The sequence below is a fragment of the Micromys minutus genome (genome assembly GCF_963924665.1).
Source record: "Micromys minutus genome assembly, chromosome: 1".
Lineage (NCBI taxonomy): Eukaryota > Metazoa > Chordata > Mammalia > Rodentia > Muridae > Micromys > Micromys minutus.
Window position 1 is genome coordinate 108,509,983 of NC_137969.1, and position 16,981 is coordinate 108,526,963.

At 39.9% G+C, this 16,981-nt stretch overlaps 1 protein-coding gene across 1 annotated transcript in view; it reads left to right on the top strand.

Annotated features, from left to right (window-relative positions):
- Nucleotides 1-16,981, top strand: part of DTNBP1 (dystrobrevin binding protein 1) — a 90,046-nt gene that overhangs the window by 21,129 nt on the left and 51,936 nt on the right. The window contains exon 6 of the mRNA XM_080941192.1: nucleotides 14,373-14,505. Within this exon, the coding sequence (XP_080797318.1) occupies nucleotides 14,373-14,505 (133 nt within the window). The remainder of the gene's footprint in view (nucleotides 1-14,372; nucleotides 14,506-16,981) is intronic.

A 16,981-nucleotide genomic window follows, 5' to 3' on the forward strand; every position in this document is an offset into this window, starting at 1 on the left:
TGTTGCTGTGATTATTGCCCGGTTGAGAGCACCTACAAGATGGAGCTTGTTAGGCACGTTGTAGAGATTGTTCTAGTTCTTACAAGGACCTTGTGAACGAAGCCTTTACCATCCCTGCTCTCTACGTACAGAAACAAAGGCTGGGCGAAGCTGGGACTGGCTTAGCGCCTCACAGTGAGTAAGACATTAATACAAAGCAGTGCTCTGGGTGATGAGGCAGTAGGAAGGCAGCCTTGGGGAACTGTGGTCTTCGTGACCTAGGCTTCTGGGCATGAGTGTTACTTCTGAAAGCATGACATAGAAAGGGAACCATGTGTCTGAGGAGAACCGTAGACCTGTGCTCTATAGCTCTCCGTGCATTGTTGGTCTCTGTTGTTCTTCTCCCTTCTAACTGGTAGACGCTGCGATCTTAGCCACTTCCCTTTGGCTTACCTGTCTGAACCTTTCCCAGTCACTTGATTTCCTTTGTTTTATAGTGGCTGCTCCCTCTTCCCCCCAAAGGAGAATATTTTCTCTTTATAGTTCTTCCTTTGTTTAATACCATTTTGCTAATTGTATGTATTTTATTATAATTGTTTTCATAGTTATTTTTATTTGGGAAACACAGCCTAAGTCTTTCTTAAAATATACTGTTTGAGGCTAGAAATATCGAATGACTGAGAGGCTGAGGAAGAATCATCACTAGTTAGAGGCCAGCCTGGGCTACATAATCAATTTCAGGGAAGCCTTGGTTTAACAAAACAAAGCCATACCAAAAAAATAGTGAATGACCTCATGAGATAGCATCTTGTCAACACAGAATATGCTCATAAAGAAAAAGATGTTTCGGAATTGTAACATTTTTATCTAAACAATTTAATTTCATAGAATCAGTACTGATACCATAATGGAAGCTTCATGAACTCTGATTTTAATGGAGTAGCTTTTTAAAAAGTTGTCATTGACGTACTTTAGAAACTAATATTCACTGAGCTTGGGCATCATTCTTAGGTTCTGGAAGTGCTTAGTGTTTCAAATAATAATTCATACATTATTGAATTTCCTTTTTGATAGCTTCAAAATATTTTATGCCCTGTTGTAACCTAAGTACTTGGACATTATTCTCTCGAGGCTTAACTAGTTAAACAATAAAAAATAAATGCAACTTAGAAGAAAATAGTAACTGACCTTTGATTTTTTTTTAATGTGTGTGTGTGTGTGTGTGTGTGTGTGTGTCTCCCCATCTGCGCTCCCATGTCTACATTCATGAATTTCAGTGGTAATACATGCTGTGGTGTGCATGTGGCAGTCAGAGGACAGCCTTGAGTGTCACTTCCTGCTTCTTGTTTGAGAAGGGTCTCTGACTCGATGCTGCGTGTCAGACTAGCTGGCCTGTGAGCCTCGCTGATTGACTGTCTCTACTGCTCTCTTCCCTGTGGCAGTGTTGAGGTCACAGATGGGTACTGCAGTGTTTGTCTTTTTAAATGGGTTCTAAAGACCAGAGCCTGGGTTCTGAACACAGAGGGCTCTAGCTGGTGCACCATCTTCTTGGCCCAACCTTTGTTTTCCTAGCTCTGTAGGCTATGATACATTATCCACTCAGTGTCTTCATTCTCTAGGGGTCTTACATCTTTTGGTCTCGGCATTGTTTCCTGATGATCTGCCTTACAAGAGTGAGGGATCTGTATGATGTGATCCTGCTTTTAGCTGGACTGTCCTGTGGCTTAATAAATAGGAGCCTTGGAAACCTAGCCCCTTGGGAATTGTTAAGTAGCAAAGGCTTATCCATTCATATTGATTTTTTTTTTTTATTGGATGTGGTCCATCTAGCTTACAAATGCCCATTTAATTGATAGTTACTAGTAAGACTGTAATTTAGAAAATAATGATAAAGGTATGCTGGAAAGTGAGAAACCGGATGTGAACTCTGATCTCTGAGACAGTTTCTCTGTAGGCTTCTTAAATGTTCCTTGCTTCAGTTTCTGCTACAAATGAGGATCAGGATAAACTGGCCCTTTATGTCTGCAGACTCTGCATCCATAGATTCAGCCAACTGGACACAGAAAACATTTATTTAAATTGTTTATATTGAATTCATATGCAGGGTTTTCCAATCATATCATTTCCTAAATAATAGACTACAGTATTCACGTAATGTTTTCTACATTGCACTGGCATTTTAGATAGTAGAGAGGTGAAAGGGCAGGTGGTTGTAGGCACACACTGTGCCATTTTATGCAAGGGACTGGGGCAGTCAGACTGTCAGCCGGGGGCTGTGGGAGCCAGTCCCCCAGGGAACTGAGGGGTGACTGATACCTGCTTGTGAGGGCAGTTGGGGGATTCACTGAGACAACTGTATCAAGTCACTTTGCACAGTGCCTAGTATGTATCTCCCGTGTACTGAGGCCCAGGCATTATCCTGTGCTCCAAAACAAAGCTGAGTGTATGCCCCGAGGGTACTGACAACCTGCTAGAAGTTTTCGAAGTTGGCAAATTTTATTTTATTTTTATTGTAACAAAAGATGTGTACTATGTAGTTTAGATTGGGCTACTATGTAGTATACATTGGGAGACAAAAAAAAAAAAAAAAAAAAATGTGGGAAGAGTCCCTTGGTAAAGCCTTTACCTAGTGTGCAGGAAGCCCTGGGTCTGAACCACTCTGTAGCATAAATCAGCAGTGTAAATGAACAGTGTAGTCCCAGCACTTGGGAGGGAGAGTCAGGAAGATCTGAAGTTCACAGCTATCCTCTGCTATATAGCATATTCAAGGCTAGCCTATGTTACACGAGGCTCTTCTTTTAAAAGGTTCATCTAATTGTGACAGGAGAAACAGCATAGTAATCTGAGCATTGAAAAAATGCTTATAAGGATAAAAGAGTTCTTGTGACGTGAGATGGTTACTATGCACTCTTTAACCAAAAACTAGGACATAAACGAGTCTGGAAAGTACTGCATTCTGTTGCTGGGCAGGCGTTTCATGCCTGTAGTTCCGAGTTAGGAGGTGAGGTAGGAGTGCCTTAACTAGCAAGCAGCTGGGGCACAGGGTGAATCTGAGTTTCAGTTCAGTGTGACCTAGTGAAGAAAACCAAAAACCCGTCATTTATTGAGTTCTCTGAAATTTCCAGTAGAGGGCAATCTAATCATGTTCCTTTATCAAATTTAAACTGTCAAGGTCTTCCTGTTTTTTTATATTTCTTAATTTTGTGTGATCCGCTTAAAGATTGTTCCTTTGTCTAGAATAGAACATCCCACTAATTCTAAGATAAGTATCAGCCATGTATTGAGTTGCTGTGTTGCTTTTGATGGGTCCTATCTCACTGTGTTGCTTTCTCTAATAGAATGTGAGGTCATCTAGTCAGGACTTTCACAGCTCTGATTCACAAACCAGATCACTTTCTAGGATTAGTCCATCACAAGAACACTAACTCTCTTGACACCTTTTTAGTCTACTCTGAGGATCTCATTTGTTCTCTAATGGCTTTTGCAAGTCCATGCACCTTTTAAAAGTTCCTTATTAGCACACGTCGTTATTGTATTGCCTTGATGCATAAAAGTGGGGCACATTTGAAAGGGTTTCCATCTTTTAGTTCCTGGCCCCTATGACCTATGGGTATGCATACAAAGAAGATACCTATGTTCTGTGAGGCTAATGATTTTGATTAGAAAGAAAGCCATTAAATGTGAAATAGTCTGAGCATACTGCTTCAGTCTTGGGCTGTACCATGGATCGTGTCTTCTTGAAACAAACGGCACAGACAAAAGCTCCAAGCTGAATTGTTCTCCCTCTGGGATGATCTCCTCACCAAGATCTGTGCAGCTCTTTCTTGTACAGCTGCCAGATTCCCAAATGGCTTTCACAGGACAATACCCCATTGTGCCCACCAGTCACTTCAAGAGACATGCTGTCACAATGAGCAAAGTGGTTGGTGAGGCTTGACTTCCTTGGTGTGGAGGCTCCCTAGTGTGTATGTGTTCTAAGTTACAAATTTACTTATTTGTGTAACTGGTGTTGTAACAGATGAGTAGGTTGTATTAGGGTAGTTAAATTTCTGCCAATTTAAAAATAAATACTTGGAATACATATTATGTATCTACTTATGATAATAAGTTAAAAAGGTAAAAAACTTAACATATTTTCCTGTATTTTACTGACTTCAAGTTTGCTTTGAGTTGAAATGCAGAGCTGGTATGGTGGCACCTGTTTGTATTTCTGGCCCGTGAGAGGTAGAGGAAGATCATCCTGACTGTATAGTGAATGCAGAACCAGGCTGGGCAGCCTGAAACTCTTTCTCATTAACAGAACGAAGAGTTGAAATGGAAAATCCCCATTGCCTTTTCTGATCCAATTTAGGATCATGTGGTAAAGTTTAATTCGACCAGTAAAGTAGCATCATGTTGCTTAATGTCCCTAAGTCCTCTGTTCATGTTTAAGTTACTCTTTTACAAAATTGGGCATAAGTTCTTAATTAAGATGAATATGAATCATAGGTTTATTTCCTGATGATTTTATATTGCAGAATAATAGAATCCCCAGACTTCTGTTGGATGCCCCAGACTCCCCAGTTTAAGTGTTAGGCAGCGCAAACACACAGGCACAGTGTCACCTGTAGACCTTAGCTGGCTCTGGAGAGATGGGAGGAAACAATAGCCACAGAGTGTCAGTGAGAGATGAGTCTTCATGCAGCTCAGACCTCTGGAAGCACAGATACAAATACAGCTGAAGTCTGGCCAGGGCCAGCGTGGAGCCTGGTGTGGCATTTGGGGGTGTGAAGGAAGGGAGGAAGAAGAACAATCAGAGGTACCCCAGCCACAGCCGGAAAGGAGGCAGGGCCACAGGGTTCTTGTTGGAATGGTCAGTTTTGTTGTAAAGCAGCATGTAAGACAGATGGTGGTGGTAAGATTGTAACATGAAACTGTGACCAGAGGTTGTAACCCTGTAAGCCAAGTTAAGAAGCTTAATTTCATTGTGAGAAGGTTCAGGAATCATGTAGCTTTTTAGAGGGGAAATGTGAGTAAGGATTTGGAGGTAGTAACAGAGCTTTAGTCTACATGATTTGTTTTATAGCATGTTTGTCTATTCAGGAGGTTATTCTTTTTATTTTAACATTTGTGGGCATCTTTGCCTGTGGCATATGTCATGCACCACATATGTGCTTAGTGCCCATGGAGGCCAGAAGGTGTTAGATCCTCTGGAATTGCAGTTACTGACAGTTGTGAGCAAGTGTGTGGGTGCTGGGAATCAAACTTAGTAGAAAGAATAGAAAGATGTAGAAAAGAATGTAATGTTCTTTTCTTATAAAGAGTTGGTTTTACCTGGTCCATGTCATTAACTAAAAAATACAAGTACAGTTTGAACCTAGAACAGAATTCTAACAGCATAAGTTAATTGACTTGCCTAAGGATCAACTCATTAAATGTCTGGGCTATTAGCCTGTAGTCAACTATCAGCACTATAATCTAAAAGGAGACTGCCATCTGTAACAGACAAAATTGAAAACAAATGTACATTTTCTAATATAGAGTAACTTTTGACTATTTTAATTATTTAAAATTATTTCCTCTCATTGTATAGGATCTAAGTCTAAAAACAGCCTGAGGCATAATTGATTGGTATGTGAGTTTACTAGAGCAAAGGGAAATGGCACTGATATTTTGATTAATTTATGTATAACATTTGTTTTTTAAATTTAATTTAATTTTATTTTTTTAACAACTTTATTTTACAAAACAAAGATAAATGTACAGATTTTAAGCATTTTTGCATAAAATTATACAATACATTTTTGTCAGTACTTTTTTTCAGATTTTAAAATAATTTTTACATAAAACTTTATGAATATATTTTTTAGTCAGTACTTGATATTTTTAAAGGTTTGATAGTATGCATTGAAAACTTAATAGTTACAATGAGCATAAAGTACATGTAAAACAAAATGTAACATGGAAATAGTCAAAGTTTTCTTGTTGTATAAAGATTTTTTTGTTTTGTTTTATTTTGTTTTCTTTATTTCTTGGACTTCATACAGTCTGCGAGTTGTTTCTGGGGCAGTGCGAGCCTCTGGGGTTAGCATTCCACTATCAGTGACTGCATATTATGTCTGTTCTTTTGTGACTGGGTTATCTCACTCAGGATGATATTCTCTAGATGCAGCCATTTTCTTAAGAATTTGGTCAAGTCATTGTTTCTGGTGGCTGAGTAGTATTCCATTGTGTAAATGTACCACAATTTTTGTATCCATTCATCTTCTGAAGGACATCTGGGTTCTTTCCAGCTTCTGGCTATTATAAATAGAGCTGCTATGAACATTGTGGTGCATATATCTTTGTTGTGTACTAAGGTGTCTCTGGGGTATATGCCCAGAAGTGGAATAGCTGGGTCTTTAGGTAGTATTATGTCCAATTTTCTGAGGTATCGCCAGACTGATTTCCAGAGTGGTTGTATTAGTTTGCAACCCCACCAACAGTGGAGAAGGGTTCTTCTTTCTCCGTAACCTCGCCAGCATCTGTTGTCATCTGAGTTTTGGATCTTGGCCAATCTGACTGGTGTGAGGTGGAATCTCAGGGTTGTTTTGATTTGCATTTCCCTGATGGCTAAGGATGTCGAGCACTTCCTCAGATATTTCTCAGCCATTCGATATTCCTCAACTGAGAACGTTTTGTTTAGTTCTGTACCCCATTTTTAATAGGGTTATTTGATTCTCTGGTGTCTAGCTTTTTGAGTTCTTTGTATACCTTAGATATTAGGCCTTTATCTGATGTGGAGTTGGTAAAAATCTTTTCCCATTCTGTTGGCTGCCATTTTGTTTTCTTGACAATGTCCTTAGCCTTACAGAAACTTTGCAGTCTCATTAAGTCCCATTTGTTAATCTTTGACCTTAGAGCTTGAGCCATTGGTGTTTTGTTCAGAAAATTTTCTCCTGTGCCTATATGTTCTAAAGTTTTCCCTACTTTCTCATCTAATAGTTTCAGTGTATCTGGTTTAATGTGGAGATCTTTGATCCACTTACACTTGAGCTTTGTACAAGGAGATAAGAAAGGGTGTGTTTTCATTCTTTTGCATGTTGGGTGCCAGTTGGACCAGCACCATTTGTTGAATAGGCTGTCCTTTTTCCATTGAATGTTTACGGCTCCTTTGTCAAAAATCAGGTGACCATATATGTGAGGGCTCATTTCTGGATCTTCTATTCTATTCCATTGATCCACATGCCTATTTCTGTACCAGTACCATGCAGTTTTCAGCACAATTGCCTTGTAGTATAGCTTGAGGTCAGGGATAGTGATTCCCGCAGATGTTTTCTTGTTGTTGAGGATGGATTTAGCTATTCTAGGTCTTTTGTTGTTCCATATGAAATTGCACATTGATCTTTCCAATTCCATGAAGAACTGTGTTGGAATTTTGATGGGGATTGCGTTGAATCTGTAGATTGCTTTTGGTAGGATGGCCATTTTTAAAATGTTGATCTTTTCAATCCATGAGCATGGGAGATCTTTCCATTTTCTGAGATCCTCCTCAATTTCCTTCTTTAGAGGTTTGAAGTTCTTGTCGTACAGGTCCTTCACTTGCTTAGTTAGAGTCACACCAAGGTATTTCATAGTTTTTGTGACGATTGTGAAGGGTACCTTTTCCCTAATTTCTTTCTCCACATGTTTGTCCTTTGAGTATAGGAAGGCTACTGATTTGTTTGAGTTGATTTTGTATCCAGCCACTTTGCTGAACTTGTTTATCAGCTGTAGGAGTTCTCTGGTGGAGTTTTTAGGGTCACTTAAGTACACTATCATGTCATCGGCAAAGAGTGATGTTTTTATCTCTTCCTTTCCGATTTGTATCCCCTTGATCTCCTTTTGCTGTCTAATTGCTCCAGCCAGGACTTCCAGTACTATGTTGAATAGGTAGGGGGAGAGTGGGCAGCCTTGTCGAGTCCCTGATTTTAGTGGGATTGCTTCAAGTTTCCCACCATTAAGTTTGATGTTGGCTGTTGGTTTGCTGTATATTGCTTTTATTATGTTTAAGTATGGACCTTGGATTCCTGTTCTTTCCAGGACTTTTAACATGAAGGGGTGTTGAATTTTGTCAAATGCTTTCTCAGCATCTAGTGAGATGACCATGTGATTTTGTTCTTTGAGTTTGTTTATATGGTGGATTACGTTGATGGATTTCCTGATATTAAACCATCCCTGCATCCCAGGGATGAAGCCTACTTGGTCATGATGAATGATCGTTTTGATGTGTTCTTGGATTCGGTTTGCAAGGATTTTGTTGAGTATTTTTGCGTCAATGTTCATAAGTAAGATTGGTCTGAAGTTCTCTTTCCTTGTAGGGTCTTTGTGTGGTTTAGGTACGAGGGTTATTGTAGCCTCAAAAAATGAGTGGGTAGTATTCCATCTGATTCTATCTTTTGGAATAGTTTGGAGAGCATTGCTGTTATATCCGCAATAAATGTCTGATAAAATTCTGCACTGAACCTGTCTGGACCTGGGCTTTTTTTGGTTGGGAGGCTTTTGATGACTTCTTCTATTTCTTTAGGTGTTATAGGGTTATTTAGATGTTTTACTTGGTCCTGGTTTAACTTTGGGATCTTGTATTTGTCTAGGAATTCGTCCATTTCCTCCAGATTTTTCAATTTTGTGGAGTATAAGTTTTTGTAGTAGGATCTGATGATTTCTTGAATTTCCTCAGTTTCAGTTGTTATGTCTCCACTTTCCTTTCTGATTTTGTTAATTTGTATACTCTCTCTTTGCCCTCTAGTTAGTCTGGCTAGGGGTTTATCAATCTTGTTGATTTTCTCAAAGAACCAAGTCTTGGTTTTGTTGATTTTTTTCAATGGTTCTTTTTGTTTCTATTTGGTCTATTCCTGCCCTAATTTTGATTATTTCTTGCCGTCTACTCTTCTTGGGTATATCTGCTTCCTTTTGTTCTAGGGCTTTTAGCTGTGCTGTCAGGTTGCTGATGTAAGCTCTCTCCAGTTTCTTTTTGGAAGCACTTAGGGCTGTGAGTTTTCCTCTCAGTACTGCTTTCATTGCATCCCATAGGTTTGGGTATGTTGTGTTTTCGTTTTCGTTGAATTCTAGAAAGTCCTTATTTTCTTTCTTTATTTCTTCTTTGGCCCTGCTATCGTTTAACAGAGCGTTGTTTAGTTTCCATATGTACGTAGGCTTTTTGTTGTCTTTGTTGTTGTTAAAGACCAGCCGTAGACCATGGTGATCTGAGAGGATGCATGGGAGTATTTCAATCTTCTTATATCGATTGAGGCTCGTTCTGTGTCCAATTATGTGGTCAATTTTCGAGAAGGTGCCATGGAGTGCTGAGAAGAAGGTGTATTCTTTTACTTTAGGATGATATGTTCTGTATATATCTATTAATTCTAGTTGGTTCAAAGTCTCTGCTAGTTTTGCAGTGTCCTTGTTCAGTTTCTGTTTCCATGATCTGTCCATTGGTGAGAGTGGGGTATTAAAGTCTCCCACTATTATTGTGTGGGTTGAAATGTATTTTTTGAGCTTTAGTAGGGTTTCTTTTATGAATGTGGGTGCTTTTTTATTTGGAGCATATATGTTAAGAATTGAGAGTTCCTCCTGACAGATTTCCCCGGTAATGAGTAAAAAGTGTCCTTCCTTATCTTTTTTGATAACTTTTGGTTGGAAATTTACTTTATTCGATATTAGAATAGCCACTCCAACTTGCTTCTTGGGGCTGTTTGCTTGGAAGTTTTTTTCCCACCCTTTTACTCTGAGATAGTGTCTGTCTTTGTCTCTGAGATGAGTTTCCTGTATGCAGCAAAAGGCTGGATTTTGTTTATGTATCCAGTCTGATAGCCTATGTCTCTTTATTGGGGAGTTGAGTCCATTTATGTTAATAGATATCAAGGAATAGTTGTTTCTGTTTCCTGCCATTATTGCTTTTGTGGGTTGAGTTGTGTCTGTGTCTTTTTCTTCTTTTAGTTTTCTTGTTTAGGAGTTTTCTTGTTTTCCCTAGGCTGTATTTTCTCTCATTGTATTGGGTTTTCCACCTATAATTCTTTGTAGTGCTGGGTTTGTGGTCAGATATTGTGTAAATTTTGATTTGTCTTGAAGTATCTTCATCTCTCCATCTATGGTGATTGATAGTTTTGCTGGGTATAACAGCTTGGGCTGGCACTTGTGCTCTCTTAGGGTGTGCATGATGTCTGTCCAGGCTCTTCTAGCTTTCATAGTCTCTGTTGAGAAATCGGGTGTGATTCTGATTGGCCTGCCTTTATATGTTACCTGATCTTTTTCCCTTACTGCTTTTAGTATTCTTTCTTTGCTTTGTGCACTTGGTGTTTTGACTATTATGTGTCGGGAGGTATTTCTTTTCTGGTCCAACCTATTTGGAGTTCTGAAGGCTTCTTTTATGCTCGTGGTCATCTCATTCTTGAGGGTAGGGAAGTTTTCTTCTGGACATTTTGGGTTAGGAGCATTTTGTTTTTTGCATCTTCTCTGGCTGTTTTGTCTATGTTTACAATGTTGTCTTCTGCCCCCGAGATTCTCTCTTCCATCTCTTGTAGTCTATTGGAAATGCTTGCTTCTGTGACTCCTGATTTCTTTTTTAGGTGTTCTACCTCTAGGGTTATCTCTTTTACTGTTTTCTTTATTGTGTCAATTTCTGTTTTAAATTCCCTCATCTCTTTGGTTCTGTTTTCCTCTAGTTCTTTGAGTTCTTTGAGTGTTTTTCTTGTTTCCTCTTTGAAAGCATCTGAAGCTTTTTGCCTTTCCTCCAGTTCTTGTTTAAGTATCTCTATCAGCATCTTGAGGTATGACTTCAGGTCTGTGTCTTCTTTTTCTGGAGTGTTTGGCATTCCAATGTTTGCTGTTATGGGAGAGCTGGGTTCTGGTATTGCCAGGTTGTCTTGGTTTCCTTGGGACATACTCTTTCGCTTTCTTCTCGCCATCTTGTCAGTGATATGTTCTTGCCTTTCACTTGTATCTGATCTGTGTCCCTGGATCTCCACTGGTCCAGGTGTCAGATTGGCAAAGCCCTGTTCTGCGCTCTGAGGTCGACGCAGGGTGGAAACAGAAGTTCCAAAGTTGTGTTTCTGGTCCCAGTCTTTAAGCCTTTAGGAGCTGCTGCTGGGGGGGGGGGGGCAGGTGGGCCGGGCCCTGTTCTGCGCCCTGAAGTTGCAGCCAGTCTTTAAAGCTTTAGGAGTTGCTGATCCGAGTGGCAGATGGGCTATCTATAACATTCTTATCCAGAGTTCTTATTTACATCATGACCATTATTGGTCAACAGAATTCTCTTTTGGTCAGATTTTGAGATGTTTTCCTGTGGCCTAGGCTGTTCTAGAATCCCCAAGCCTCTTCTTCCTCTTCTTCCTCTTCCTCCTCCTCCACTTCCCAGGTGCTGGGATCACAGGCATGTGCTAATAAGCCTGGCAGCTTTTTTGGTGTTTTGTTGTTCTGTTTGTTTTTGTTTTTCAAGACAAGGCCTCACTATGTAGCTCTGGCTTTCCTGTAATTCACCTTGTGGACCTTGCTGGACTCAAACTCACAGAGATCTGCCTGCCTCTATCACAAGTGCTTAGATCAAAGGTGTGCACCATTATACCCTGCTGTGTGTATGTATGTGCGTGTTTTCTCCACATTTTAATATTTAATCACTGCCAAGTACTAAGTTTAAGGACTTGTGTTCATGTCATCCTTTAGGTATCGTTGGCCATGTGTATTTAGTCCTTTGCACAGTTGAGTTGTCACAGCGCTGCTAGCAGACGGCGGAGCTGTTTTCTAAGCTCTCATTTCAACATCCTGCTCTGAACAGTGTGTGACCACACAATCACTTAGACTTCACAGGCTTTGGGTTAAATGTAGCTTAGTTCTTATTACGAATCACAATGAAATCTCCTTAAATAGCCTGGCTCTGCTACTCTTAACATGCTTTATAGTCCTTTCAAACTAGTTACCAAGATTGATATACATACATTCATATATATATATATATATATATATATATATATATATATATATATATATATATATATATATATATATATATATTGTTTCTTCAAAACTTGTACCAGCTCCCATGTTGAGTCTCCCAGTCTCGTGTTTCTGTGTAATAAAATCAAAACTAGTGGCAGCTAGCATACCAATGTTCTGTGAATGTCCTCACCTCATGAACTGTGGGTGTGCTTGCTTTCCCAATCCCTGGAAACTCAAGACTTGGCATTCACATTTTTCTCCTCGAAGCCAATTCTGAGTTAGCCCATCTCTTTAGATTGTGAGGTGGAGCTCCCACTAATGGGATGAAAGAGAGTCATCACCAGTGTTAGAATGAAGTGTATGTGGCCTTTCCTATCCTGCTGTGACTTGCTAGCCTGGTTACAAAAAGAAATTGCTTTGCAAGATAAGCTTTCACTTGTTGATACGCTTCTTTGTGAAACACTAGGAATAATTCTTTTACAGCAGCAGTGGAAATTACAATTAACACAACATTTTGCCTGTTTCCTTTACATATCATTTGTAACCTTAGAAAATTATAGCTATAATTATTGTTCATTGATTGGAGTTTAGATTTTCAAACTTATATTTAATGGCTTTATATTGTTCTTGCTAGAGTCAAACCAGCATGAACCGTGGCATTACCAACCTTTCTCAGAGTTTCTTGTTGTTTCCAGTGGTACAGCAGCCCGAAGAAAGGCAGAGCCAAAGTCTGAGCAGGACAGCTTGGCTGCTCATTGACACAGTTGCTCACTTTTCATTAATGTCCATGCCAAGTAGAAAAGGTTCTTTTTCTTCCCAAAGATATATTTATTACATATGAACACACTGTGGCTGTCTTCACACACACCAGAAGAAGGCATCAGATCTCATTACAGATGGTTGTGAGTCACCATGTGGTTGCTGGGATTTGATCTCAGGACCTCTGGAAGAGCAGTCGGTGCTCTTACCCGCTGAGCCATCTCTCCAGCCCAAAAAGGTGGTTTTTTTTTTGTTTGTTTGTTTTGTTTTTGTTTTGTTTTGTTTTTTTAATAAGCTTAGATGTTTAGAAGAGACAAAATCTAGGATATTAGAAAATCTGATTGCTTCCAATTTAATAGACTCTTGGCTTAAACAAAAGGAATTAAAAACACGCAAAAATTTAGCTTAAAATTTAACCAAAACTTTTAATTTAAAATTGGGAAATAAAATTTCAAGAGTTTACCTGTAATCTTGATGCTCTGAAAGGTGGTTAGAAAGTTTGAACATTAGCAGATAATGAAGAAACACACTGTGCTTAAATATGAGTCTGAGTCGTCAGGTTGTGCAGCTGACTCTGCTCTTCTTCCAGAGCATCCTCCGTGTTCCTCAGAGAAAAGTTAGGCACAGTGTGAGTGTTCCTATAGGCTCACGTGTTTGAGCATTTGGTTTCTGGTTGGTGGCACTGTTCTGGGAGGTCCTGCAACCTTGGGACTTGACGCATAGGTGATGAACTATTCCACTGGGCATGGGGCTTTAAGGGTTACTTCCTAGTGATCTTTTTCTGATCTTCTGATGTGTGACACACCACAAACTACCACCTTTACACATTAAATAGAGAGCCAGAGTGAGCGAGGTTTTTGGTCACAATTGTTTATTAGGTTTTTTTTGTTGTTGTTGTTATTGTTGTTTTAACTGTAAACCTCCATCTTGGGGGATACAGGTTGCATTAAAAGTCAGTGAAATATCCCATCCTGAAGGGAAAGTTCTTTAAGCTCTGGACGTAAAAACTCTGAAGCTCTGGGAAGTCCCTAAAACTGGTCCTCCCCAAGTGTGCATAAACAGTGTACTGGCTGGTTTTGTTTATCAACTTGACACATGCTGGAGTTATCACAGAGAAAGGAGCCTCCCTTGAGAAAATGCTTCCATGAGATCCAGCTGTAAGGCATTTTCTCAACTAGTGATCAAGGGGTAGGAAGGTCCATTGTGGGTGGTGCCATCCCTGGGTTGATAGTCCTGGGTTCTATAAGAAAGCAAGCTGAGCAAGCCAGTTCCATTCGTCCTAGTAATAAAGTATTTTGAACATGGATGTCTTGAAATGTTTAAAATACACTTCTCAATTAAACTGTGCTTTAATGTTGGTCAGTGTGTTTTTAATTTTTCCTAAATAAAGTTTAATAAAAATAACAAGAAAATACAAAGGAATCACAATGGTTTAAACTTTACAAAACAAGGGATATTCGTTTTATCTTTGGTCATGTTTGTGTAGTGGTATGTGTACATGTCAGTGTAGGTGTTCCTGTGGGGGGACAGAAGAGGAAGTTGGAGTTACAGTTGCAAGCCACCTAATGTGAGCTCTGGGTCCTCTAAAGAACAGCATGCACTCTAACTGCAGAGGCCTCTCCAAAAACAATTTAAAAACTTTTGTCTTCTTGACCAGTGATTTGAACTTGACAGTCATTTCTTGGTTTTATGTTGTTTACTTTCAGCTCATTTAGAGACAAGTTTTGAAGAGGTAGAAAACCGCCTGTTACATCTGGAGGACTTGTGTGGGCAGTGTGAGTTAGAAAGACATAAACAGTCCCAGGCCCAACACCTGGAGAATTACAAGAAAAGTAAGAGGTGAGTTTAAAACTTGGGTACAACATTGTAATCTCAAAGTGTTCCACACTGATTAAATGCTATTCTTTATGTATTAAAAAAAAAAGTATAACATTTGTTTCTTTGTTTGGTATGGGTGCGTGGGTGGGTGCATGCGTGCGTCACACAACTTTGAGAGATGTTTCTCTCCTATCATATATAGGTCCTCCGGTTATCAGGCAAATGCTTTTACCCACTAAGCCCTTTTCCTTCCCATGCTATTCTTCCTGTGTTTGGATTGCTAAAGATAAAGATCCCAGCCTGCACTGTTCATTTACAATGTTGCCATTTAGTGCCAAGGACCAGCCTCTACTTAGAGAGGGGTTCTGAGAAAGGTGGGGGGTGTTTTGGAATGGAGAAAAGAATGACTTGAAGTCAATTTGGGGGTACAAGCTGGCAGCCTTTTAGTCTGCTTGAGAGGACTCCCCTAATAGTTCTCTATAGAGAGCTCTTGGCTCTGTAGTCTGCTTGAGATAGCTTTCTGCTCAAGACAGCTCTCTACTCGAGACATCTCTCAGCTAGAGACAGTTCTCTCATGTTAGAAAAAAATTCTAAACATTCTCTGGGTAGTTCATGAACTTTCTGACCAAAGTCAGAAAAACTGCTAGAAAAAAAATTTTGTATTTGTTCTGAAATCCTTCTAGAAAAATTCTAAAAGAGCTGTGTTCCCTCTCTAAGGTGTTTGCTCTGGGCAGCTAGCTCTCATAGAGCCCAGTCTTGTACGTACATATCAATTTAGTCATGTACTCCAGGTTCCCTTTTGGTTATCCCATTCATCAGCATTTCATGACTTTAGAAAGTACTTATTTTTAACATGGCAAATGAACTCAGAGATCTGCCTGCCTTTGTAAGCACAGACAATAAACTAGCTAGGTGGGATTGGCTCTGAAATCACCATTCCTGCCATCCCTGGGCCTAAACAGTCCCAGGCCAGCCTTGAACTCAGGCAGGCATCTGCCTGCCAACAATAAACTTAGCTGGGTGGGATCTTGCTCTGCTATTGCCACTCCCTAAATGTTTATCTTTAACATCTTTCTGACAGGCTGGTTTACAGTGCAGCTGCCTCTGTTCTGTTAGGGCCATGAAGCCCCTCATAAAATTCATAGTGCATCCTTGTATTTTACATAGTTAAGAAATTATACATTCTTGAGTTCATATTTTCAGAGTTCTTTCCCATAGCCTTAAGGGCTGTCCTGAAGGACATAGTGTTTACCATTTTGCTAAGGACATTAGACACCCTTACTTCCTGAACTTGTGCTGTCTCTAATTGTCATGGAATCATTAATCCTGGCAGGGAGGACATTCTTCTGAAGGAGGAACATAAAGTAAAATACACAAATGAACTTTATGCCTAGCAATTGTGAATGCTCAGGAAGGTCCACACCCTGCTCCAGGGATGAAAAGTGTAACTCACCATTCCTTGCTCATGGTTATGCGGGACTCTGGACAGGGGTAAAGCATGAATGACCTTGTCAGAAGGAGGAAGGGAACAGAAGGCAAAGCTCCCATAGATTTAGTCCTGGCCGCTTTGCTCCAGTGGCAGGTGACTGAGCAGCTCGTTCTGTTTTCTCTTATCCTTTAGTAGCACAGTCAGAGTGAAGGGAGCCTGAACCTGTCTCATACTAGATACAGTGCTGAAAACCAATCTCCTTGTTTCAATACTGCTGGTTTCTGGTGTGGATAATAATACACCAGTCTTCCGAAATCTAAGATTGGACATGAAGAAAAGCATCTTGTGTGGAGAAGTCATGGGTCATCACATTGTTGTTCAAATTTTTTTGAGTATTGAGGGGGCTTAAATTCCCCCATGTATCTGTATGGATGTGGCTCAAGTGTTGTCAGCCTTAAGAATCACATGAGGAGAGAGATTGGTATTCAGAAAAGTTCACAGTGGTGATGTTTGCAGTGCATGTGCATGTTTGAGGAGTTGCTGAGCAGGGTGTGCAGCCTGTACATGAAAGGTTGGTGTGTGTTTCCTTGTTGAGGTGGGTTTATACATTTCATTTGGCCTTCCAAGGCTATCAGATTGTGTGTAGCAGCATTGAGGATGTCCTCTCACTCATCAGAAGGGTTTTGGCACGCGCAGGTAGCCACATGACCTAGGGGACTTCTAGGCCGATGCATGACAGGGAGGTATGAGAATAAGAAGTAGATTCTAGTCTCTGATGGGTAAACACTCTGTTGGGAAGAAGTTTGTTGTGGAAGGTTCATTTGGTAGTTTCAAAAAATGTGGTAGAAAGCTTTGGTCCTTTGAAATGTTTACAGTTTGGGTACTGGTTCTGACTTTAGAGAATGATCTCTTCATCTATAACATGGTGTTGATAACAGTGTCTACAGGATTGTTTTATCATTGTATTTCCAAAGTGCTTGAAATAGTATATGGCACTTGGTAAACACCTTGATGGTGTTAGCCAGCACTGGCTTACGATCTGCAGGTTAATTTTATTGTCAACTTGAC